Source organism: Mustela nivalis (genome assembly GCF_964662115.1).
Source record: "Mustela nivalis genome assembly, chromosome: 10".
Lineage (NCBI taxonomy): Eukaryota > Metazoa > Chordata > Mammalia > Carnivora > Mustelidae > Mustela > Mustela nivalis.
Genome location: NC_139029.1, coordinates 109631807 through 109656936, shown reverse-complemented (window position 1 = coordinate 109656936; position 25130 = coordinate 109631807). Strand labels below are relative to the sequence as shown.

Below are 25130 nucleotides of genomic sequence, written 5' to 3'. Positions count from 1 at the left end.
ACGGCCAATGGGGGTGGAGCTCCGGAGGGGAGTAACAGGTTGGTGGGGGGAGGGAGCGCGGAGGGACGGAGGGGGAGGGCCGGGGAGCGGCGGGCGCAGCTTAGCCCGAGCGCGAGCCCGAGCCCGAGCCCGAGCCCGAGCCCGAACCCGAGGCCGAGACCGAGCCCGGGAGCGCCGAGCCCGGCTGGGGTGAGTGAATGCGGAGGGGGCAAGAGCCCCTGAAAAGGCAAGCGGGCGTGACGGGCAAGGGGCGAGGCGATCCGAGATACCCTTTTCCGGGGTACAGGTGCTGCACTGAAGAGAGGAGGAGGGGAGCTGAAGCTAGGGTGGAGAGTACTGGCTAAAAGCTGGCTCCTACTCTGGTACCAGAGGCAAGTGGCTGGGAACGTGCCAGGTGAGGGGCACCTGAGGCTAAGGCTACTCTCAGGACACGAAAGCGTTTCAGCGTCTGGTTATATCTGGAGGTCAGACGCCGGTCCTAGGGGCAAGAATTTCTGTTGGAGACCGCGGTGTTAGGGGGGAGTAGTTAGTGTCAGTTGAACAGGGGGAACAACTGCCTGGGGTTCAGAGACGGAAGGGGGAAGGCGTCCAGAGGTGCTATTTGCCTCAGGTTTTCCTCCTGGCTGCCGTTCTGAGCTGGCGCTGGCACCTCCTTTCAGGCTTTGAGAAGTGTGAGGTGTGGAGTTTTGCTCTAACCCTTCACCTACAGATGGAGATACTGAGGGACAAAACAAGAAGGCACCCCCATCTCTTTGCTAGGTGTGAAACTATTTAAGCCTTCAGTTTCTGTCAGCCTTTGCTTTAATGCCCGGGAGATTTTTTCCTTCTTCCACTTGAGAGAGTGCTCGCCAAGAGAGGGGTATGAGGAAGCATAGATCCCTAGGCCTACAAAATCCGTAGAAATTCTTTCTAACGAGGCTTCTGGCTGGGGCTAATGTCGGACCCTCTCCCCAAGCACACATAGTTTATTCTGTGGTTCTAGATGGGGCCATTGGATGCAGTTTAGGAGCCTAACCCATTCCCTTGATGCCTCCCAGAAGATCCCTATTACTCCATGAAACCCCACAAGGCGTCCTTGAGTCCAGGACCATGATGGTTGTCATACTGTCAGTAGGCACCAGGGGTGTGGGAAATAGGCAGGACTCCTTTGGAGACCATAAGACTAGGGAAATTAGTACCTCTGGGACTCCACACTGGACGAGAGCTGCATGTTGCGGACCAGACAAGGCTTCTGAGGCAGATTTCCTTGCCTTAGGCAGGTAAGGGAACCAGAGCCAGTCTTAGTTTGGCCCCTTTGATGCCCTGCCTGAGGAAAGTTGTAATTGGGAAATAATTAGCAACCGCTATGTTGTTCATAGGCTGCCTACACGTGCCTCTGCACCCCTTCTTTTATCCTTGATATTTCGAGTGGGGGGCTGGCTGTAGGGGACTGCTAATCCAGAGATTTGCCCTGACCCTAAGAGGATTCTGGCTTCCTAGAACCTTTTCTTATTTCCCAGGCTGACCCGCATGCTATCAGCCCTGTGGGAGGAGAGGAGAAGGTAGGGTTGTTTCTCTATGTTGTTTCAGGGGAGGGGAGAACTAAGGGCCAATGAGTTGGCCAAGGCAAGTGTGGGATGAGGAATGCAGTTTCCGGAACTTAAGAGGGAGGGGTGGGGGAAACAAAGTCTTCCTAACACATACTGGCCTGTCACTCACCAGGTTCTTTGTGCATCTGTTTCTCCCTGTTCCCTCTCCACTCTCTGCCTCTTTCACAGCCTTGGCATCTAGGCTGGACAATCCATGCCCATGGTTTTGCCCCCTGCCTCCTCTGCGGTGTGGAGTTTCTCTGGTCTGCTTTATGAGCTGCCAGTGGAGTCTCTCTGGCCCTCCCCTACCCCTTGCCTCTCAAACCAGTCCAGCCAGTTTGCAGGGCCCAGTTTATCATTCTGTTTTTCTCCCCCACTGGCCAAACTGCTCTAGCCTGGCTCTCAGGTTTCTGCTTTTTCAGTGGACTGGGCCAGGAGTCCACTTGGGGCCAGTTCTTTTTGATCCATGGGGAACCTTCTTATCTTTGTAACTCTTTCTGAGAAAATAACCAATCCATCAAGGTCACTGAGCTATCCTTTCCTATTTTGGCCATTTACTTCTCTTGTTCCCTCTGAGAGGAGTCTAATCTCTATACCTCTTTTTCTTCCATTTTCTAAATCTGCCAGTTATGTAGCATCTAGCATATTGCCTGGCCCTGTATATGTCAGTTCTTCCTCTACACACCCCAAACTACCCCACCCCCACTTCCTGCCAGAAGTTCAGAGACTGTCACTCCTAGTTGGAAGCCAGATGCTTATGGCTGGGTGAGGTGACGGAATTGGGGCAGGGCAGGCTAATAAGTAACTGAGGGAGAAGTGGCTGGTACAGGTGCAGCGTATCCTCCCTCTTCTTACAGGCAGGAATGGAGAGGGAGATGAAGTTGAATCAACTTGTGGCCTGGGCCACAAGAATACAGTTGATGAGGAATGTCCTGGGCACATGCTGAGGAGGGAAAAGCAGGGGCAAGCTGGGAGAGCGAAGCCTGTGTACTCCATGTTTCCTGGCACCAGATCGATGTTTACCTGCCTCTGGGGTTTACGCAAGGCCTTGGAGCTGCTTGGCTCCCCTGGCCACGCCCCACTGTCCTCTGTAACTAAAGGCGGATGGGTTTCAGGTTTTCCATGTTGAATCATTTAGAGCTCTGCTTTCTGACCCACCACCCCAAAGATCGTGTCAATCCTGCTCGCCCCTGACCCACTGTCCCAGGACTAACAGTCCGTTGAAATTAGGGAGTCATTGGGACCTGGGGGCACGCTCAGCACTGCCTCTGAACAAGTTGGTGCTCTTGGGTGGGTGAGGGGCTGTGCACTCTGCTGGGCCTAGTCTGGGAGCTCCTCTATCTGGATCTGGAAGATCAGTTGATGTACTGACAGAGTAGAGCTGTGATATGAATAAATCATGGGACTTCTGAGAGCTGGCAGTCTAGGCACATCTGGTTCCAAAATTAAGACTGAATGGGGCAGGGAGAGGTCTTGTTATGAGGGCACATGAGAAATGGCTGTGAGGGGGATCATTGGGTAAATCTCCCCACTGCTATTCGAGTGCCTTAGTTCAGGATACAATCTTTAACACATATTTATTGATACATACTGTGTCACCAGGTCCTGGAGGCCTGAAGTCAGCTGAGAGCTTATGTTCTTTGTCCTCCAGGAGTGTATCATCTAGTGGGGGAGACAGACAGGAAGCAAATCACTCTGATAAATCTATAAAAGTAAACAGGGGTGTCTGGCTGGCTCAGTTGGTACAGCATGCAACTCTTGATCTCGGGGCTATAAATTTGAGCCCCACACTGGGTATAGAGATTACTTAAAAACGAAATCTTTAAAAAAATAATAAACTGAGGTAGATTTATTGAAGGACAACTATAGAACATATAACATTGTTCTTTTTTTTTAAAGATTTTATTTATTCATTTGACAAAGATCACAAGTAGGCAGAGAGGCAGGCAGAGAGAGAGAGGGGGAAGCAGGCTCCCTGCTGAGCAGAGAATCCAATGCAGGGCTCAATCCCAGGACCCTGGGATCACAACCTGAGCCTAAGGCAGAGGCTTTAACCCACTGAGCCACCCAGGCGCCCCATATAACATAGTTCTGATCTAGTTTGTGGGAGGGGGTGGTTGGGAAGGGCTCTGAGGAAGTGACATCCTTCTGTGAAGCATGTGGAGCCAGAAAGGGCCTGTTAGAAGGAGTGCATGTATGCAGGGTAAATTTGTTATCAGCTTTGTGACAGGCGTAGGTGCTGCTAGCTATGTTTCATGTTTCATGTCATTTTCCCTCTTTTTTTTTCTTTTTTTAAAAGATTTTATTTATTTGTAAGAGAGAAAGTGAGTGAGTGAGAGGGAGAGGGAGAGAGAATTTGAAGCAGACACCGTGCAGAGCACGAAGGCCAACATGGAGCTCGAGCCCCACAACCATGAGATCAAGTTGAAACCAAGAGTCAGATGCTTAACTGACTGAGCCACCCAGGCACCCCTATTTTTTTTAAGATTTTATTTATTTGACAGAGACAGACACAGCCAGGGAGGGAACATGAGCAGGGGGAGTGGGAGAAGCAGGCTTCCTGCCTGATGGGGGGCTCGATCCCTGGACCCTGGGAGCATGACCTGAGATGAAGGCAGACGCTTAACGACTAAGCCACCCAGGGTCCCTTCCCTCTTTTTATTTAAAAAAAAAAAAAAAAAAAAAAAGGAACCTAAGTAAATTACATGCAAGAATCTGAAATGTAGAACATGGTAACATTTTTATAGCTGTATACACTTGTAATTATTATTGTCTAATTTTTACAAGTATTTCCTCAGGAGGTATTATCATTACACCTGTTTACTGATGAGGAAATTGAGGCTCAGAACAGTTGTGATTTGCTCAACGTTATATACATTCAATGAAGAGGAGGGCTAGGTTCTTTTTTTACTGGATGAGTGGTTTGAAGAACCTTTGCCTTGTAGCTTCTTTCCTGATCCCATTTCTTGAATTCTAACAAAGGACCCTGCCGATTTAATATCCTTTTGTTTGGAGTATCTGAGGTTGGTTCAAGTCCTCCCCAATGCTGGAATGGTGGAAGGGCAGGGGTCCTTTAGTTCAGGGTGGACTTGGAGGTCTTAATGAAACTCTTGAGATTCTGTGGTAAAAGCTTGTGTGGACTGTTTCTTGGGGGGTGGGTGGGTGCATTACTTCATTCTCTCAAATGGAGTCTGAGAACTGTTGCCAATAAGGGCTCCTCCCTCCAGTTCCTTTCCCTGGAGGGGAAGAGCTGGGAATGTTAGGAATGTTCTTCCCACCAAGCCCTTTCTCACCTGCTGCTAGGCCACTCCCTTTCCCTCTTACTCTTGTTTTCTGGGCTTCCTAGCAAGGCTACAGTCCCTGAAGGGGGCCTTGCCAGCTTTCCTTGGCCCAGAGCTCCACTGGGAGATTGAGCTGCATATGTTTTTGTGTCTATCTGGCTCTTCAGATACTCCTCCTCCAGTTTGGTACTAGGCTGTGGTGGAGATTAGTTGTAGGGCTGCGGAAACTGAAGTTGTTATTTGCTTCAAGAAGAAACTGCCCTCCTCAGTTCCTGGAGCCAGAGCACACCTGGAATATATTCCATTTGCCGACTCTAATTTTAGGCTGATGGGGACCAGAGGAGTTGGCCTATGGGTTGTCCTGGCTCTGGCCTTCAGGTGGGACAAGTCTACCTATCCTAGGGCCCTTGGAATGGACATTCTTTTTTTTTTTTTTTTAAAGATTTTATTTATTTATTTGACAGACAGAGATCACAAGTAGGCAGAGAGGCAGGCAGAGAGAGAGAGAGAGAGAGAGGGAAGCAGGCTTCCTGCGGAGCAGAGAGCCCGATGTGAGGCTCGATCCCAGGACCCTGAGATCATGACCCGAGCCGAAGGCAGCAGCCCAAACCACGGAGCCACCCAGGCGCCCCGTGGAATGGACATTCTTAAGTGTTACTTAAATCTTTATTTTTTTTTTTTTAAGATTTTATTTATTTATTTGACAGACAGAGACCACAAGTAGACAGAGAGGCAGGCAGAGAGAGAGGAGGAAGCAGGCTTCCTGCTGAGCAGAGAGCCTGATGTGGGGCTCTCTGGGATCATAACCTGATCCGGAGGCAGAGGCTTTAACCCACTGAGCCGCCCAGGCCCCCTGCTTAAATCTTTTTTTTTGAATAAGCAATACATCTACATGGTTCCAAACTTAAAAGGGACAAAAGATACTCAGTAGAAAGCTAGTTACTCTCCCATCCTTGTCCTCAGCCCCCAGGTCCTCCAACCCAGAGGCTTCACTGCTATCATCCCAGAAGTAAGATGGCATAACTTGTGTGTGTGGGGGGGTAGTTTTGTGTATCTTAAATGAACTCTGGGAGTAGAGGGCCCCTTTTCTCCATTGGGATAAAGGTATCTGTTAGGCAGGGTTTGGGATCTGCCTTCATTGGGGTTGGAGAAGGCACACCATGCTATAGGCATATGTGTGAAGATCAAGCAAAATTGTTGAACTCTCGACAAAGCCATGCTTCCTAGGACTGTATTAGAGGAAATGGATTCTTCTAAGTCAATGGGTCTCAAAACCTGGAATCTGGACCAGCAGTGTCAGTATCTCCTGGGAACTTGGTAGAAATTCAGATGCAGACCTACTAAATCAGAAACTTTGGGGACAGAGTCCAATAGATACTTTTCAGATAAAATAGGAGAACCACTATTCTGTGTAGAAGGAACGACAAAGTAATAAGCCACACAAAAGCCGGACAGGTGGAGGTTTTGGGGTTTCTGCTTCTAGTCTCTCAGCTTTAACTGTTTTCTTGATTTTCTAGGACCCCCTCCCATTCATGGAACAGGCATCCACCATGGCTGAGCCCCGGGGCCCTGTAGACCATGGAGTCCAGATTCGCTTCATTACAGAGCCAGTGGGTGATGCAGAGATGGGCACCCTACGTCGTGGTGGGCGACGTCCAGCTAAGGATGCAAGAGCCAATACCTATGGGGTTGCTGTGCGTGTGCAGGGCATTGCTGGACAGCCCTTTGTGGTGCTCAACAGTGGGGAGCAAGGTGGTGACTCCTTTGGAGTCCAGATCAAGGGGTCCAACAACATAGGGGCTCCGGGAGCGCTGAGCTCTGACTCGGAATTCCCTGAGAGCTCCTACTCTCATGCCAAAGAATTTCCTGCCTGCTCACAGGGCAGTATGTCTGATGAGGAGCCTGGGGTCCACTGGAATGGAAGGCTGCTCAGATCCCAGTCCCAGGCCTCACTGACAGGCCCTGCCCCTGTGAGTCCAAATACCAGGAGCACTAGCCTTCTGGAGCTGGCCCCCCAGGGAGCTTCCCCAGGGAGCACCATTGACACTGCTCCCCTGTCTTCAGTGGACTCACTCATCAACAAGTTTGACGGTCACCATGGGGGCCAGGCCCGGGGGCAGACTGGTCGGCGCATGCGTACTCTGCCCCCTGAACAACGCAAGCGGAGCCAAAGCCTGGACAATCGGCTCCCACGGGATACCGTTGAGGAACGGGAGCGTCGGTCCCCCAACCACTGGACTCCTAGCACAAAGCATGACAGCCACATGGGCAGCTCCAGGCAGCTGACCCAGAGCCAGAGCTCTCTCGGTGGCTTTAGCCATTCCCATCAGACCCAGGACTGGGTTCTGCAGAGTTTTGAGGAGCCACGGGGGAGAGCCCAGGATCCTGGCATGCTGAAGGTTAGACCCCACTCCTCTGTAGCTACCGATCCCCAGCCCAGCAGCCCCGGGACCCCTTGCTGATTCAATAACTTAAGGCAGAAGGTTTCTTTCTTTCTTTCTTTCTTTTTTTTTTTTTTTAATATTTTTATTTTATTCATTTGACAGACAGAGATCATAAGTAGGCAGAGAGGCAGGCAGAGAGAGAGAGAGAGAGAGGAGGAAGCAGGCTCCCCGCCGAGTAGAGAGCCTGATGCGGGGCTTGATCCCAGGACCCTGAGATTATGACCCAAGCCGAAGGCAGAGGCTTTAACCCACTGAGCCACCCAGGTGCTCCAGGCAGAAGGTTTCTACTTTTGTCCTCCACTTTACCCATCTTCTAGATAGATGATATTCACATGTACGAGATACTTCCATGGAAATGGAACTGATGTGAAATCAGCCTTCACAAGCATGAGAATCAACTTGTTACCGCCTGGTCATGGACTGTGCCTCAGTCACTAGCATTTGCTAGGTCTGCAGCATCCGTAAGGCAGGCCTGGTAATATGACCAGCTTCCAGGAGTGGTCTGGTCAAAACTCCCATCTCTGTCTCCCACTCAGGAGTGCAAATAAGTGGGGCAGTAGCTTCTTGGAGACAAAATTAAGCCTATTCATTTATAAGTTCTAGTACATTAACTGTCAGTAGTAACAGCTTACCACAGAGCTCACAACTAGTTGAGATCTGCTTGTCAAGGAGAATCTGGCTTGTAGCAATAGTGAGAGGTGTACCCTGCTTGGACCTCTCCTGGGCCTGCTGCTCAGGTCTCCGCAGTGTTGCCTCTTTTCCGCATGTGAGGCCTGTTGGGCATGCTGGGAGGGCCTCGTCTCCCATCTGCTGCTTCTGCACCATCTGAACCCCACACATGCCGCTGGCTTCATTTTCCTGTTTCTCTGGGTTTATGTTTTGCAGTTCAAATCAACCCCAGACCTTCTCCGAGACCAGCAGGAGACAGCGCCACCAGGCAGTGTGGACCATGTGAAGGCCACCATCTACAGCATCCTGAGGGAGGGGTAAGTGGGGGCCCTCCCAGCAGCGCAGTCACACACACCCCCTCTTTTCCTTCTGGCTTCCTTCCCCATCTTCCCTGTCCTTAGCTCTTCCTTCTCTCATCTCTGTTACCTCTTCCCTCTCTTAGCTTTTGCTTCTGCCCTTTTATCCTCCAGAAGCTCAGAAAGCGAAACGTCTGTGAGGAGGAAGGTCAGTTTGGTGCTGGAACAGATGCAGCCTCTGTTGGTGAGTGACCACCTCCTGGTGGGACCAGGAGGCAGGGTTAGGGCCTGTGGGGCCTGGATCTGGATGTGGACCCATTCCTTCCTGCCCTGTTTCTGGCAGATGACTTCTCCTGTGTCTGCTAAGGCCCTGGCTGGGCAAAGTGAGCTCACCCGAAAAGTGGAGGAGCTGCAGCAAAAGTTGGATGACGAGGTGAAGGTGAGGGGAGACTAGAGGTGCAGGAGGCACATGGGGCACGGGGCAAACAGTGCTTGGGTTGCTCTTCCGTGTGACCAAATGAGCACTCATATGTTCTGTGACACAGGAGACAAGAGTATGTGCTGGTCCCCACAAGGACTTCTGGGCTTCCCTGGAGCTTAGGGAGAAGAGCGCAGTCATCAGAGCTCTGACTTCCTTCCATTCATTTCCTTTGGAAGTTCTTATCCTGGCTTTGCTGCTCACTGGGATTACTTACCTCAGTTTTTTCACTGTCATTATGATGATGGCAATACGAGTAGCTGTCATTTATTGAGTGTACTTTATATATATATATATTTGAGAGAGAAAGCATGAATGGGGGGAGGGGCAGAGAGAGAGGGAAAGGGACAAGCAGACTTCTGTGGAGTGTGGAGCCTGGATCCCAGGACCCTAAGATCGTGACTGGAACCAAAGTCTGATGCTTAACCAGCTGAGCCACCTAGGCGCCCCTATTGAGTATACTTCTTGTAATAGGTACTGTCCTGAATAATATATAATAATTATAGTGATCTTATAAAATAGATATTGTGGACATTTTCGTGATAAGAAAACTGAAGATCAGCCAGGTTAAGTGAATTACTCAAGGTACTAAGTAACAGAGATGGAATTTAAAAATTCAGGTCAACCTTATGTGAAAGTCTGTGTACTCCCTTTAAAAAAAAATATTGTGGGGCACCTGGGTGGCTCAGTAGGTTAAGTGTGAGACTCTTGATTGCAGCTCAGGTTGTGATCTCAGGGTTGTGGGATCGAGACCTGTGTCAGGCTCTGTGCTGGTCATGGAGCCTGCTTGGGATTCCCCCTCTGCCCTTTCCCCCACTCCACATTCTCTCTCTCTTAAAAAAAAAAAAAAAAGTTTAAAAAGTTTAAAAAATATTGCTCGCACCTCTAACAGTATTGCCTTGCATGTAGTTAGTAAGTATTGGATTGTAACTTCCTTTATTTCCTGGAAAGCAGTATAGTATACTGGTTAAGTGGTCAGCTGTGGAGTCAAACTGAGTTCAAATCCTGGTAACTGTTGGCTGCGTAACTGACTTCGGGCATGTTCTTTACATGTTCTAAGCTGCTGTTTCCTTAACTATAAAGTGGGGATAATAATTGTACTATCTTATTTATCTATGGCTATGTAACAAAGTACGTCAAAACTCAACAGTTTCAAACAGTCATCTCCTGGTGTCTTGAGGGCCCAGAGTCTGGAAGCACCTTAGCTGGGTAGTTCAGGGTCTATTAGGAGTTTCCAGTCAAGGTGTTGGCTGGGGCTCTAGTCAAGAGAAGACAGTGGTTATTGACTGGAGAACTCACTTCCTTGCTGTGTGGACCTCTTCGTGGGGCTGCTTGAGTGTCTGCACAGTATGGCATCTACCTTCCCCCACAATGATCCAAGAGAGAAGGTAAGGAGGAAGCTGCAGTGCCTTTTTAGGATGAGTTGCAGAAGATACACATCATTGCATCCTTTTTCTGTTTGTTAGAAGAGTGTTCTTAAGGGTGTCTGGGTGGCTCATTAGTTAAGCATCTGCCTTCAGCTCAGGTCATGATCCCAGAGTCCTGGGATTGAGCCCTGCATCAGGCTCCCTGCATCAGGCTCCCTGCTCAACGGGATCTCTGCTTCTGCTCCTCTCACTCCCCCTGCTTGTGTTCCCTCTCTCACTGTCTTTCTCTCTCTGCCAAATAAATAAATAAAATCCTGAAAAAAAATTTAAATTAACTAAAAAATAAAGAGGGGAGAAACTTCACCTTTTGAAAGGAATGTCAGACAATTAGTGGACATACTTTATACCATCCATCACAAGTCCCAAGGCTCATTAGGAGAATTAAATGCAGATAATAAACACAGGGTCCGTAGTACAGTGCCTGTCATGTAGTGAGTCAGTAAATGTTAGACATTTGCATTACTCCTGGTCCTCTGAGAGGCTTTCCCTTCTCTCCAGCTGCTTTACTCTCCCTGCCTTTTCCAGAAGCGACAAAAGCTAGAGCCATCCCGGGTTAGTCTGGAGCAGCAGCTGGAGGAGAAGGAAAAAGAGTGCAGCCGGCTGCAGCAGCTGCTGGAGAGGAAGAAGGGGGAGGCCCAGCAGAGCACCAAAGAGTGAGTGCAGCTGATGGTGCACATGGGGCTGCTTGGGGACGGAGGCCAGAGTTGGAGGTGTCCCCTGGGTGGGAGAGATGGAGAATCTAGATATCTAGAAGCTATAAGGGGCAGACAGAAATAGTTTAAAGATAGGACCTTTCTCTTTGCTTTCTCTGTCGGTAATGGTGATTGTGCCTGAGTTGGGTTACCTGGATTTGCCTCTCTACTTCAGGCTCTAAATCTGTAAAATGGGTTAATAATAGTAGCTACCTCACAGGACTGTTCATTTAGTAGATGTCTTTGCAATGAATACTGTTTGGCACGCACTGATCTAGATTTCTGGGGTATACTAGTGAACCATTGAGATGAGGAGCACTGCTGTCCAGAAGCATAGTTTCTTGTGTGTGTGTTGGGGGGGTGGGTTGGGGAGACAGACAGTAAATAGTGAGCATATTAGATAAGTAAATCTGTAGCATTTGAGAAGGCGATTAATGGAGTAGGTCAAAGTAGATTGGGGGGCCTGGTGGTGGAGGAGCCAATTTGTATATTAAATAAAGTGGTCAGGGGGCACCTTGGGGTTCAGTTAAGTGTCTGCCTTCGGCTCAGGTCATGATCCCAGGGTCCTGGGATCAAGCCCTATATCAGGCTCCTTGCTCAGTGCAGAGCCTGTTTCTCCCACTGCCCCTGCTTGTGCTCTCTCTTCTCTCTCCCTCCCTCTCAAATAAATAAACAAAATCTTTTAAAAAGAAACAAAGTGGGGGCGCCTGGGTGGCTCAGTGGTTAAGCCGCTGCCTTCGGCTCAGGTCATGATCTCAAGGTCCTGGGATCGAGTCCCGCATCGGGCTCTCTGCTCGGCAGGGAGCCTGCTTCCTCCTCTCTCTCTCTCTGCCTGCCTCTCTGCCTACTTGTGATTTCTCTCTGTCAAATAAATAAATAAAATCTTTAAAAAAAAAAAAAAAAAAAAAAAAAAGAAACAAAGTGGTCAGGGGAGGCCTCATTTAGATTTGAACAAAGAAGGAGGTTTAAATGAATTAATATATGTAAAGGGTTTAGAAAACTGCTTGACACCCAGTGCTTGATGATATTATTTGTTATTAATTATTAGGCTCCAGAACATGAAGCTCCTTGTGGATCAGGGTGAAAGGGTAAGACATGGGCTGGAGACCAAAGTGATGGAACTGCAGGACAAACTGAAAGAGGCCCAGGGATCAGAGTCTGCTAAGGAGGCGCTAAGAAAGGTAGGGAGGAGGATGGCTCCCGCAGCTTCTGTTTCCTTTCAGCTAGAACACCCTCAGATCTGTTCACCTCCAGTTTCCCCACAGTATGGGCAGAAGATAGCTGATTATGGGTACCCCTTAGTGTGCTTTCAGAGAGGTTCAGTGGTCAGATGGGGGGTAGAGCCCAGAAGGGTGGGCATCCTAGAGAGCAGAGAGCACCGGGTACTGAGCCTGACAGGTCTAAGCTGCTCAATAAATATTTTTGATTGACCAAAGAAATGGACAGGCAGAGTCACCTCTTTACTTGTCTTCCTTTCTCCAGGACCTGTCAGAGACCCGGCAGCTGCTGGAAGAGGTGTTGGAGGGGAAACAGCGGATAGAGGAGCAGCTGAGACTGCGGGAGCGGGAGCTGACAGCCTTGAAGGGGGCCCTGAAGGAGGAGGTGGCCTCCCGTGACCAGGAGTTGGAAAGCGTCCGACAGCAGTACCAGCGAGATGCAGAGCAGCTTCGCCAGAGTGTGCAGGATGCCACCCAGGCATGTGACCAGAGCAAGGACTGCTGGAAGAGGGCAGCCCCTCACCCCCAGAAGGGGCTGCCTTGAGGTCTCTTGGTATTTGGGGACTTTCCATGTCATAACTGGAACTCCCTCTGAAAGACAAATGTGAGATGTGATGAAAACCTTGGCCAGGAAACCTACAAGGGCAGAGTGAGGAAATGCAGGCCAGGAGTACCATGAGGGTGTGTGACCAAAGTCCCATGGGGAAATAAATGGGGGAGGCATCCTGTCAGTGACAGCGGGGGTGGGGGACACTCTGACCTGGGGAGACTTTGTGCTAACATCGCACCAGGCACCCTGAGGTCTCACAGTGTGTCACCAGTGTGGTGCCCTCTGGTCCTGAGCCTCCCCTTCCACAAGCTTAGACTTTGATCTGAAGCGAGTTCTTCCCTCTGAGCCTCCTGTCCCCGAATTGTCTCCTTCCCTAGGACCATGCTGCCTTAGAGGTGGAGAGGCAGAAGATGTCAACCCTCGTGCGGGAGCTGCAGAGGGAGCTGGAGGAGACCTCAGAGGAGACAGGGCATTGGCAGAGCATGTTCCAAAAGAACAAGGAGGAACTTAGAGCCACCAAGCAGGAGTAAGGAATTTGTCTCTCAGCAGTGCTTATCCATGTTTCCTATATCCTGCTGCTTTTCTACCCAGGCTGTGCCCTTTTCTCTGCTGAGAGTGGGTGCCCAGCCTGTTGGCTTCTGAGGAGGTGGTTTGCATTGTCCTGCTAACCTTGCCCAGGCAGGTGGCCTAACCTTGTTCCCTTTTCCTTTGCATTCACCTGGCTGGGCTCAGACTCCTGCAGCTGCGGATGGAGAAGGAGGAGATGGAAGAGGAGCTTGGGGAGAAGATGGATGTCTTACAGAGGGAGTTAGGGCAGGCCCGGGCTGGTGCTGCAGATACTCGCCAAATGGAGGAGCTCAAGAAGGTACTTTGAGAGGCACCTGACTGGGACTCGATCTCAGGGTTGTGAGTTTGAGCCCCATGCTGGGTGAAGAGATTACTTAAAAAAAGAAAAGAAATAAAAAAGGTACTTGGAGCTGGGGTGTAGAAGAGCAGGTTGGGTGATGGGCACTGACCTCACCTACCCATGAGGATCTCCAGACTAGTGGCTGCCTCCTCTGTGCTTGGTTTTCAGGATCCACCTTCCTGCTCAGCCAGCTCTTTCCCCTACACACTCTCTGATGCAGTTGGGTTGCTCTCATTGAGTGTACAGGTTTCCAGTGGGAAGGACTCCTAGTTGGGTTCAAGCCAGAGGCTGCTGGCTGCCTCCCAAGAGACCTCAGGGGAAGCAGCATTTAGATGGATTTGTGAAACTCCAGGGTCATTTTTGAAGCTTCGAATTTGGTCCGCACAGGGAGAGTTGCTCTGTCTGGAGCGGGTGGGGTGATGGGGAATAGGGCAGGGGGATGGACTCATTAACTATATCTATGAAACCAACATTTACAGTTAGAATGGCAGTTTATTAACTTGTAATGTGAAGTGTCATCAGACAGACTGGAGTACTTGCATTGGCATGGCCAGCTGACCTACTGGGGAAGCCAGATGGTATAGTGAAGTCTGCCTAGAGTATAGGATCTAGACGCAGGGATTTTATCATGCATGGACGTTTTATAAATGGTAAGGTCATCAGATTGAAGCGAATACAGACAATTTCTTCATATTCTTGGTATTAGTTTTTGGAGGACAAGAAAGCATCTAATTATTTTGGATGATTTTGAAACTTAGAAAATATTTTGTTAGTATAGGGAACTGTCATTTATGGCCTCCTAAGGATCCTTCGAGGTTTATAGTTCTTTGATTCACTATGCTGGATATGTAGTTGGTGCTCATTTAACAAGTATTAATTAATCATTGCTTGTTTATCATGCCTTTGCCATAAGGCTGCCTAATTATAATCAAGGCAGTCATATTTATTAAATGAGTAAAGAAATATAGCTCTTAGTGATGATTTTCCAGATAAACAAAAGTCTGAGCTTACACAAAATACTTGGAGAAAAACATAAAGAACATTAACCAAGTGTACTTTTAGTGATTGTGAAATGAAAAGTGCTCTTAAGTTTTTACTATGTTAGTATGAAGTTAACAAATTATCAAGAATGTCTGAAGTCTGTTTGCTACATTAGTGGACATTTCTCTGGACAATCTCAGTTGACTATCATAGGAGATAAAGCTGAAAAGCTAAGAAGAAGTAACTAGTGCTTGATTTAACTCGTATACGAAGTGTATTTTATCAAGTACCCACTCAGACAACATACGCATTAGGAAAACAGACCCCATCCAGTATAGACCACACACTGTGCTGTTTTTTTTCTTTGCAGTTAGTTTTGTTATTTTATACCGAAAACTCAAAGTATATTATATAACCTTTCAGCCTAATTATGGTATTTTCTGAATTTCAGAAGTAGCTGATAGCTAAAGAATGATAGCACGAGAGCTCATATCTCAAAATTTTATTTATTTTTGATTTTATTTATTTATTAGAGAGAATACAAGGCAGAGCAGTAGGCAAAAGGAGAGGGAGAAGCAGGCTCCTCACAGAGCAGGGAGCCCGATGTGGGGCTCGATCCCATGACTCTGGAATCATGACCTGAGCCGGAGGCAGATGCTTAACTGAGCCACCTGGGCACCCCCTCAAATTTTTCTTTAAAGATTTTTATTTTTATATTCAATGTGGGGCTCAAACTCATAGCCCTGAGATCAAGAGTTGCATGCTCTACCATCTGAGCCATGCAGGCTCCCCAGTATTTTATTTTATTTTTTTTAATTAAAAAAAAAAAGACTATTTATTTATTTATTTGACAGACAGAGATTGCAAGTAGGCAGAGGGGCAGGCAGAGAGAGAGGAAGGGAAGCAGGCTCCCTGCTGAGCAGAGAGCCCGATGTGGGGCTCGATCCCAGGACCCTGGGATCATGACCTGAGCTGAAAGCAGAGGCTTTAACCCATTGAGCCACCCAGGTGCCCACCCAGTATTTTAATTAAAAAAAAAAAAAAAAAGAAAAACGAGCAGCACCACTATTTATTGCATAATATGTTTTGGTTTTCAACCCATTTTATTTTTGAAATAGCCAATCCTGTTTTATCCACACCCTCATCTACTCTCACTTAATGTGATTTGATTGTGTGTGTGTGTGTGTGTAGATTTATTTCACATACCATAGAATTTACCCTTTCTAAGTGTATGATTTAGTGGGGGGTTTTTGCTTGTTTGTTTTTAAAGATTTTATTCATTTATTTGACAGAGAGCACAATCAGCGGCAGGCAGAGGGAGAAGCAGTCTCCCCACTGAGCAAGGAGCCCAATGGGGGAATAGATCCCAGGACCCTGGGATCATGACCTGTTGCAAAGACAGACACCCAACCGGCTGAGCCCCACAGGAATCCCTTTGTGGTTTTTAGTATATACACAAAGCTTTATGTCCATCATCATTATCTAATCAGAGAACATTTTCATCACCCCAGAAAAGAACTCCATATCCATTAGCAGTCACTTTCCCCAGCCCTGGGTAACCACTAATCTACTTTCTGTCTTTATGCATTTGCCTATTCTGCACAATTTCATATAACTCGAGTCATAATATACGGCCTTGTATGTCTGGTTTCTTTCACCTAGCATAATCTTTTTGTAGGTTTACTGATGTTGTAACATGTATCAGTACTTTTTATAGCTGAATAATACTCTATATAGATATATCACATTTTGTTTATCTGTTCACCAATGGGTGGACGTTTGGGTTATTTTTATGTTTTAGCCATCGTGAGTAATGCTGTAATGAACATTCATGTGAACATGTTTTTTGGGAACATGTTTTCAGTACTCTTGAATATATACCACGGAATGGAATTCATATGGTCATTCTGTGGTTAACTTTTTGAGAAGCTTTCAGACCCCTTGCGCAAGTAGCCACAACATCTTTCATTCCCCCCGCAAAACATGAGAGTTCCAGTTGCTGCACAGTCTGATATCCCAGGCCACCCCTGTGCCCTGTCACTGTCCCTCTTCCCTTCCAGGAGCTGCGCCAGACCCAGCGGGAACTTAAGGAACTAAGAGAAGAGCAGCAGAGCCAGGAGGTGGCTGGGCGCCACCGGGAGCGGGAATTGGAGAAGCAGCTGAAGGTTGAGGCTGATCGAGGTCGGGGGTTGGAACAGCAGAACCTCCAGCTGCAGAAGACCATCCAGCAACTGAGACAGGACTGTGAAGAGGCTTCCAAGGCAAGGGGAGTGGGCACAGGGCTTAGGAGGTGGAGGCTGAGGGGTCTGGAGGGCAGAGGAGCCAGAGGGCATGGAAAGTTACCTATCATGGGTATGTACAGACCAGATCCTTGGTCCTAGGTGTGTGGTGAAAAGTAGCTAGGAGTGGGCAGGGGGGAGGCAGGGATGCAGCATGGCTCTGTAGGGGTGGGATTCGCAGGGCACTACCACTATTTAGGTCCAGTTCTCGTGGACGGTCTTCCGGGTGGCTCTCCTGGGGGTGGCTAAGGACTTGGAGCCCTGGGGTCTGAGCTACCGCTCCCTGAACTGGCCGCAGGCTCAGGCGGCGGCAGAGGCAGAGGTGGCAGTGCTGGGGCAGCGGCGGGCAGCCGTGGAAACCACACTTCGGGAGACCCAGGAGGAGAATGACGAGTTCCGACGGAGCATCCTGGGTCTGGAGCAGCAGCTGAAGGAGGCCCGGGGCCTGGCGGAAGGTGGGGAAGTGGCGGAGGCAAGGCTTCGGGGCAAGGTGCAGCGGCTAGAGGTCAGTGCTTCTGCCCACATCGTTGGCTCCCTGTCCGCCCCCACCCCCTGCCCTCTCTCCTCTTGTCCCTGGCTGAATACTTCAGCTAAATCCTCAGCTATCAGTTTCATTTTATGCTGAGTGTGCTTCTGTTGGCCTTCCCAATCCAGTGTTACACTTGGCTTTATTTCCTGGTGCATGCTTTGCTGTGGATGTCTTGGCTCTTGCACTGGTACTTTTGTCTCTTATCTTCCACCTTGTGCTTGTTCTCTGTGTCCTGATTTCTTTGCTGCTTCCCCTGAGCCTGTTTTCACTGCCCACCTTTTTCATAAATCACTCTTCTTCCCTCCCACCTATTCCCCTCCAAATGGCCAATGTCTTTGTTCTCCCAGGCTGAGAAACAGCGACTGGACGAGGCCCTGAATGCAGCTCAGGAAGAGTCGGGGAGCCTGGCAGCTGCCAAGCGGGCACTGGAGGCCCGGCTGGAGGAGGCCCAGCGGGGGCTGGCCCGCTTGGGGCAGGAGCAGCAGGCACTGAACCGGGCTTTAGAGGAGGAGGGGAAGCAGCGGGAGGCACTCCGGCGGGGCAAGGCTGAGCTGGAGGAGCAGAAGCGCTTGCTGGACAAGACTGTTTGCCAGCTGAACAAAGAGGTGGGGCATGGGGTGTCCTGGACTCTCAGGAAGAGTCCTAGCTCTTATGGAAGCTTGCCTGGGGGGCGAGGGTTTGGGGAGGGGGTCAGAATGTGTGGTGTTTGCTTGCCTCAAGTTCACTGCTGGGGAAGCCAAGGCCAAATCTTGAGAGAGCAGTGTCTTTCCTACCGCTCCTCAGTGTTCATGTCATCCCTCCACATCCCATTCCATGTGGTCTTGGTCCTTGGAGAATGTTTCCTGTGATTCTCTCTAAGACATCTGTAAGATCTGAATGTAAGAATCTTCATTAGTAGAATTTTCTGTTTGGGGTAGGGAAAGGAATGTTCCATCATCTCTCCCTACCTGACTTTAAGACCTAAACATAGGAATTTTTGTGGGTGGAATTTTATATTTGGGGGAAGGCAAGAAGAAAGGAAAAAGAAATAAATTGCATTTTTGCAGGTAAGATCATCCCTGTAACCTCTTACTTTATAAAGCTAGAGCAAACATACATATTTTGTCAGTTCTAAAAATGCACATTGCGTCATCTCTGAAGTTGACTTGGCATCTTGTAACTGATGGTATGTTACGGTTCAGTTGGCAGGTTTTTCCTTCTTAGTGGTATATCTCACAATCTATTGGCATCTTGGGTTTGTTGAAATGTGGTCATTTAAGGTTTACTTGGTATCAGACACTTTTACAAGTACTTTGTATCATTAATGTAATTCTCACAACAACCTTGTGATGTAGGTACCATTATTTTCCCATTTTATAGATGGGGAACTGAGACCTAGAGAGGATAAATAACCTGTCTGTGATCACACAGCTAGTAAGTGGTAGAGCCAGGATTTGAGCCCAACTAATCTGTATATTACTACTAGCCATGCTATAGGGATCTGGGCCCAGGGAGAGCAAGGGAGGGCTGCTTAGGCAGTAAGGAGAATCTGGGGAGTCTGGGCTCGGAGAAGGGCCAGAGGTATGGTGCTGAAAAGGCTCTTTTCTCTTCCTCTCAGTTGGAGCAGATTGGGAATGACTCTAAGCAGGCCCTGCAGGAGCTGCAGGCCCAGCTGGAGGATTATAAGGAGAAGGCCCGGCGGGAGGTGGCGGATGCCCAGCGCCAGGCCAAGGAGTGGGCCAGTGAGGCTGAGAAGAACTCAGGGGGGCTGAGCCGGCTTCAGGATGAGGTAGGAGGAGGAATGGCAGGGGTGGGAACCTGCCCAGTGTCCTTGGTGTGAAGGTCATTGCCTCTTTTTTTTTTTTTTTAAAGGTTTTATTTATTTGAGAGAGTATAAATAAAATCTTTAAAAAAAAAAATCACAGTACCAAAAGAACCTTAACACTGCAATGTTATTGGAAGTGTAGTATCAAAACAGAGGCATGTCTCGAAATATGATAGCTAGTTTTATTTTATTTTTTAAAGATGATAGATAGTTTTAATACTTCACAATCTTTTACTGTAACAATTTGTTATAATTTTCTGTTCTGCGATTACATTAAACCCTTTTTGTTTTGTTAAAAAAAAAAAAACAAAAAAAATCCCAGTACCCTACCTGGGTCCCATATCACTTAAATCACAACTCCTAGGGCTGGGGCCCAGGATCAGTTGTCTAAAAATGACTTCACTGATACTAATTTGTGGAGGGCATTTTAAAACAATAAAGAAAATGGACTAAGCTCCTTTCTGCCTGATAGATAGGATGCTGCCTGATTCCTGAATTGTTAAAGAAAGCTAACTAGATCTTCAAAGAGAAGAAAAGGGACTAAAAGTCAGCCTGCTTTTTGTTACCACCAGGCTCTGGCAATTCTAAAGAATGTCAGTGATGTGACATTTCTCCCCACAGGGCGGCCTACTCCCGCCCCTCTACTCCCACCTTACTTCTCCAAGCTGTTGCATTTTCCCTCCTGCCCAGACCCAGAGGCTACGGCAGGCCCTGCAAGCTTCTCAGGCTGACCGGGACACAGCCCGGCTGGACAAAGAGCTGCTGGCCCAGCGATTGCAAGGGCTGGAGCAAGAGGCAGAGAGCAAAAAGCGTTCCCAGGATGACAGGACCCGGCAACTCAAGGGTCTTGAGGTGATGGTGTGAGGGTGACAGGGAGGGGGAGGGGTGTCCAGGTCCTGGCCCAGGTGGGACTTCCATGGGGGAAAGGAGCCAGGACACACCAAGCCCCCTTTCTCTGCTGGGTGTTGAAAGCTGGTGGCCCACAGCTGATGGGTTTTGTTTGAGTGCAGTGTATTAAATGACTGAGTTAATTGCCAGTGTTTAGAATTTTATACATGTCACTTATATCTTACCAATTTCTGGCTCCTTTTATACATGTGGAAAATATGGTCACCCTGAGCTTCTAATCCCGAGTTGTCTGCATGGCAACAGTTGGCTGGAACTGAGCAGTGGCATCTCCCCTTTAGAATGAATAGTGGTCTTCAGTTTGCTATATTTGGCAGCAATAATAAAAACAGGGACAAGGGATGCCTGGGTGGCTCAGTCAGTTGGGCGTCTGCCTTTGGCTCAGGTCCTGGGATTGAGTCCTGCATCTGGCTCCCTGCTCAGCGGGGATGCTGCTGCTCCCTCTCCTACTCCCTTGTAGCAACAACAACAGCAGTAACAACAAACAGTGACAATAGCAGCAGCAAACACATATTATGCCATGTGCCAGGCACTGAAGACTCATTTAATCCTGAGAAAAAAACTGTGGGATAGGTTCTCCATTTTATAGATGAGGAAAACAGACCCACAGAGAGGTTAAGCAACTTGGCCATGGCCCTTCTGCTAGGAAGTGGTAGATCTGACTCCATCCCAGCTTTGGCTTGGACGCTTTGGTTTCTGTCTGTTATCCTATTAGGGAAGTCGGGCTGCCCCACTGAGGAATCGATTCGGGGGTTTGTCATCCTGCCAAGGGCCAAGACTAGAGCAGGCACCACCACCCTCTCCCCTCAATGCCACGCCTGGTCAGCAGAGGGTGCTAGCTCCATGGTGGCTCTGGGCAGGGGCGAAGACAGCTGGTTGTGGGGACATGGGAGACAGCAAGGTCTGTGGAGGCTGGGCTTTGGGAGGGTCCTGGTGGGGGTTTGGCATTCTGGTGTCCAGCATGTGGGGCAGAATGAACCTGTTGCTTCTGTGCTACAGGAGAAAGTCTCACGGCTGGAAGCGGAGTTAGATGAGGAGAGGAGCACCGTGGAGCTGCTGACAGAACGCATGAATCGTGGCCGGGACCAGGTACCCCCTTCCTTAGCTCTCAGCCCTCTCAAGAACACCTCTGCCCACCCATGTTTCATAATCTGGGGAATTCTGGCTGTTGAATCTGTGCATGGCTGGTGCTACTTCATGGTCTCCTCTCCTTTAGGATGGGTGGAAAGGAGCCAGGGATCTGAGTGGAAGAAGGAATCCTGATGGCCTGGGATCCTCTCTGACCTGAATCCAGGCTGCTTCCATTCAGAGGGGATGCTGGTTCCTGGCGAGATGGAGGCAGCCCTGTTTAAATTCTGTGGCTCCTCCCGTTTGAAAAGGCTGTGATTTCTTAGTTGCCTAAGAATTGTGGGGATTCAGAGAGCATCCTACAGTTTTCTCTGCCTCACATGGTTCACCTGGCTGGTTCATTGTTAGCCCTACCCAAATCTGGCTCCTCTCATCCATCCCCACTAGGTGGACCAGCTGAGGGCAGAGCTCATGCAGGAAAGGTCCGCTCGACAGGATCTGGAGTGTGACAAAATCTCCCTGGAGAGACAGGTAAGCAGGGGAGTAAGGAGTCTTGGGGATAGACACCAGGAGGCAGGTAGAATGACCACAGGAGGGATCAGAAGTGGAGAGTGACCACGGAGACTTTCTGTCCTTCTCAGAACAAGGACTTGAAGAGCCGCTTGGCTAGCTCAGAAGGCTTCCAGAAGCCCAGCGCCAGCATCTCTCAGCTTGAATCCCAGAATCGGGAGTTGCAGGAGCGGCTGCAGGCTGAAGAGAGGTGATGTGAGCCCATCCTCCCTCTTTCCCTCTGGGCTCTTCTCTGTCTTGCATGTCAGACATGGCCAACCTGATCTTCAGGGGCAACTTTTCTCTTGGTAAAGAGCAGAGGGAGCTGTAGAACTTCTGAAATGTGAATGACCTATTATCTCCCCTGTTGTTTGGATCTGCTCCTAGATCCTCCCTAGTGTGACATGACTGAGAGGAGTTCATGGAGGCTGGAGGGAGCCAAATAGGGTTTTCTCTGGAAATGGCTACAGCCACAGACACCCCCCTACCATACCCTCCTAGGGAGAAGACTGTTCTGCAATCTACCAACCGAAAACTGGAACGGAGGGTTAAAGAGCTGTCCATCCAAATTGATGATGAGCGGCAGCATGTCAATGACCAGAAGGATCAGGTAAGGACGGGAGCCAGGGACAAGAAGTCATATGGTAAGCATATACTGTGTGTTTGCTTGAGGGCAAAGGGAGGCCCCATCTCATAGGTCTTCCCAGCTTCATGTAGGGATGGAGACTAGACTGGAGGCCCTGGATTAAAACAGTCATAGTAATAAGCACATGCATTAAGTGTCTGTGATGTGCTAGGTTCTCTTTCTGTTGTACATGTGTGAGCTCATTTCATCCCCAAAACAAATCTGTGAAGTTAGGGAACTTGCCCATGGTCACGACATTTTTCTAGGGCAGCGATTCCTTGTCAGAATTGGGTCCCAGTCCATGGTCGCAACAGATGCTTTTATAATGTGGGGACTTTGTATCCTGCCCAGCTAAGCCTGAGGGTGAAGGCTTTGAAGCGGCAGGTGGACGAAGCAGAAGAGGAGATTGAACGACTCGATGGCCTGAGGAAGAAGGCCCAGCGTGAGCTGGAAGAGCAGCATGAGGTCAATGAACAGCTCCAGGCCCGGATCAAAACCCTAGAGAAGGACTCCTGGTATAGGCTGCTTTTCTTTCCTCCTCTTCTGAACCCCGGGAATGGGTTCTCCTGAACTGAATAGGGAGGAGGATCTCTAAGATGGGACCTCTGCAGTCACTCCTTTCTGGCTGAAAGCCTGTATGGTTATTCTTTAGCTCAGCCCACTGTCTATATATACCCCATCTCCCCAGATCTCACATAGGTGGGGGAGCTTGTACCTTAAGGCCTTAGAAAAGCTGGGAGTTTCCTTAGCATGAAAAGCATGGTTGTCTCAGTCTGTCTCCTTCCCTTACAAGTATTCCTCTCTCTTAGGCGCAAAGCTTCCCGCTCAGCTGCTGAGTCAACCCAGCATGAAGGGCTGAGCTCAGATGAGGAATATGACAGCGTCTATGACCCTTCTTCCATTGCATCACTGCTTACGGAAAGCAACCTGCAGACCAGCTCTTGTTAACTTGGGTCCACGAGGGACCAAAGACCACACTTGCAGCCTGCCCTGGCCAGGCCTGCACTGCCCTGCCAAGCCTCGAATTCCTCATTCCTGGAGGGGGATCCCAATTATTAAGTCCTAAGAATGGGAAGGGTATGTGTGATGGTGATAAAAAAGGCATTGGCACTAAGCTGGTGAACAGGCTTTCCCTGTCCTCTGGAGGAGTGGGTATTTTAGGCCAACTGAGCCCTTCCCTTAAGTCTTTTTCTTCCCTCACAGCAATAGGGTGGTCACCATAGAGGCTGAGGGGGATTGAGCATGAAGGGACAGACATTGCCACGTATATAAAGCTTTATTTCTTTAGCCCTTAACCCTCAGGCTCAGGGAAATACCTTTGTGATTTTTGCTCCCTTGACTCCTGCAGTATGTTTTCCTCCCACTCTGGAGCAGGGTGAAGGGAACATTATGAATAATAGACACACTGAGGTGGCTCTATCCAGCTCTTGGATGCTTCTCTTTGCACAGTCATGGGACCCATATGGTAGTCCCCACCCCTCTCCACTCCTTTATATTTTGTCTTCCTCAAGCCAGTGGATCCAAGGGATCTGTTCTTCCCTTCATCATTCCTACCTTCCTTTCCTTTTGGTGCCTTAGGGTAAGGAGATAAGGATGTTCTTCTTGCCTTCTATACCTGCACATTCATACCTCTCCAAGGACCAGCCTTTCCCCCACCAGGGCCCTCAGCTTCCCCGGCTGCCCCAGTCTAGAGAGCTTTTGGCTCATTTACTGATGAGCCCTTGCGTGAGGGACTTTGGTAGGACTGTGATAAGGTTGTGGGGCTTGGTTCTGCTCAGGGTTTCAATGTTTCCTCCTGTCTTTCTGTGACTATGGATGTGTTTATAAGGGAGTTGCATCTAGGAACCCTGATAACTGTCTGCATGAGTTTGAAAAGCAGAGGTTTTTCTCGTGGCTTCCCTGACCCAGATGTGCCCAACCTCAGTAGGGAATCAGGGGATCCTCATTATCTCAGGAGCTTGGACCTGACATAGGGCTTTCTGCCTAGGGCTAAAGATGGACTCTTTGTAAAAATGGGTAGAGGCAATGGAAGATTTATTCCCCTCTTGGGTTTTGGGAAGAGCCAAGCCCTGGTAGGGAGGAGGTAAACCTGCTTATTTCCTGAGCAGGTTCTGTAAGGAGCATAGGGGAGGAAGAAAGCTGTTTTCACCAATGACTTGTAATTTCATGATTTTTTTTTAAATCTTCTATTCTGCAAGTTAGAGATTTTCTCCCAAACCAACCCAGCCTTGATTTTATTTTAAATTAAATATTAAAATTATATATCTATACTGAAATCCTTGACTTTTCATTCTTTTTCCTGGCTTATTTGGAGGTCTGTTTTATGAAGAAACCATTTTAACTAGAGAACTTAGAGGCTGAAACTGGGTTTTTCTTTATCTCACTTTTTAGAGGCTCTTTACAGCAGATTAGATGGACCCTGGGGAACGACGTGTGTTTATAGCACCTGCATTCTCTCCTAGACAACCTTCTGGGAGTAGAAAAGCCAGTAAATGCTGTATCTGAGGGTTAAAGAAGACAAATCAGAACTGGGTTTTATTCCTTTGGGGCACAGGGATGTCCCCAGCATTCACCTCCCATGTACAAAGACATTTCATTCCCAACTGGTATGGGACCCAGTCCCTACCTGGGGAAGTAGAAAAATTTCTGGCACTCCTGCTCTTGTTTTGCTTTGAGGGAGCTCGCTGTTCATCAGAGCCATTGTCAGATTCAGGGACACTGCCCACTCAAGAGTGGGCCAGACTTCCTGCCTGCTTTCCAGGTGGACCACAGCCCCATAGAGTCCCCAACTTGCAGCGAAAAGCCAGGCTGTTAGAGACTCCATCCTTGGGCGATCCTCTCCTGAGGGCCCTTAAAATGG

General features: G+C 48.8%; 1 protein-coding gene across 6 annotated transcripts; it reads left to right on the top strand.

Annotated features, from left to right (window-relative positions):
* Positions 1–32: 32 nt before the first annotated feature.
* On the top strand, positions 33–24546 carry CGN (cingulin). Of its 6 annotated transcripts, none has more exons than XR_014299457.1 (22): positions 51–189; positions 6367–7248; positions 8179–8279; positions 8433–8502; positions 8602–8691; positions 10689–10816; positions 11904–12036; positions 12338–12550; positions 13000–13148; positions 13355–13487; positions 16571–16771; positions 17088–17294; positions 17666–17923; positions 18916–19086; positions 19813–19974; positions 20744–20929; positions 21028–21117; positions 21544–21627; positions 21738–21861; positions 22147–22255; positions 22622–22785; positions 23080–24546. XR_014299457.1 is itself a non-coding variant. In XM_082685842.1 (22 exons), the coding sequence occupies exons 2-22, from the start codon at positions 6382–6384 to the stop codon at positions 23216–23218; spliced, it is 3780 nt and encodes a 1259-aa protein (XP_082541968.1). In that variant the 5' UTR covers positions 51–189; positions 6367–6381; the 3' UTR covers positions 23219–24546. The 6 variants fall into 6 exon arrangements, 4 of the variants coding, with proteins under 4 accessions (XP_082541969.1, XP_082541968.1, XP_082541970.1 ...); XM_082685842.1 differs by having other exon boundaries at positions 8602–8697; positions 21738–21856; XM_082685843.1 differs by lacking the exon at positions 20744–20929 and having other exon boundaries at positions 33–189; positions 21738–21856.
* The last annotated feature ends 584 nt before the right edge of the window (positions 24547–25130 follow it).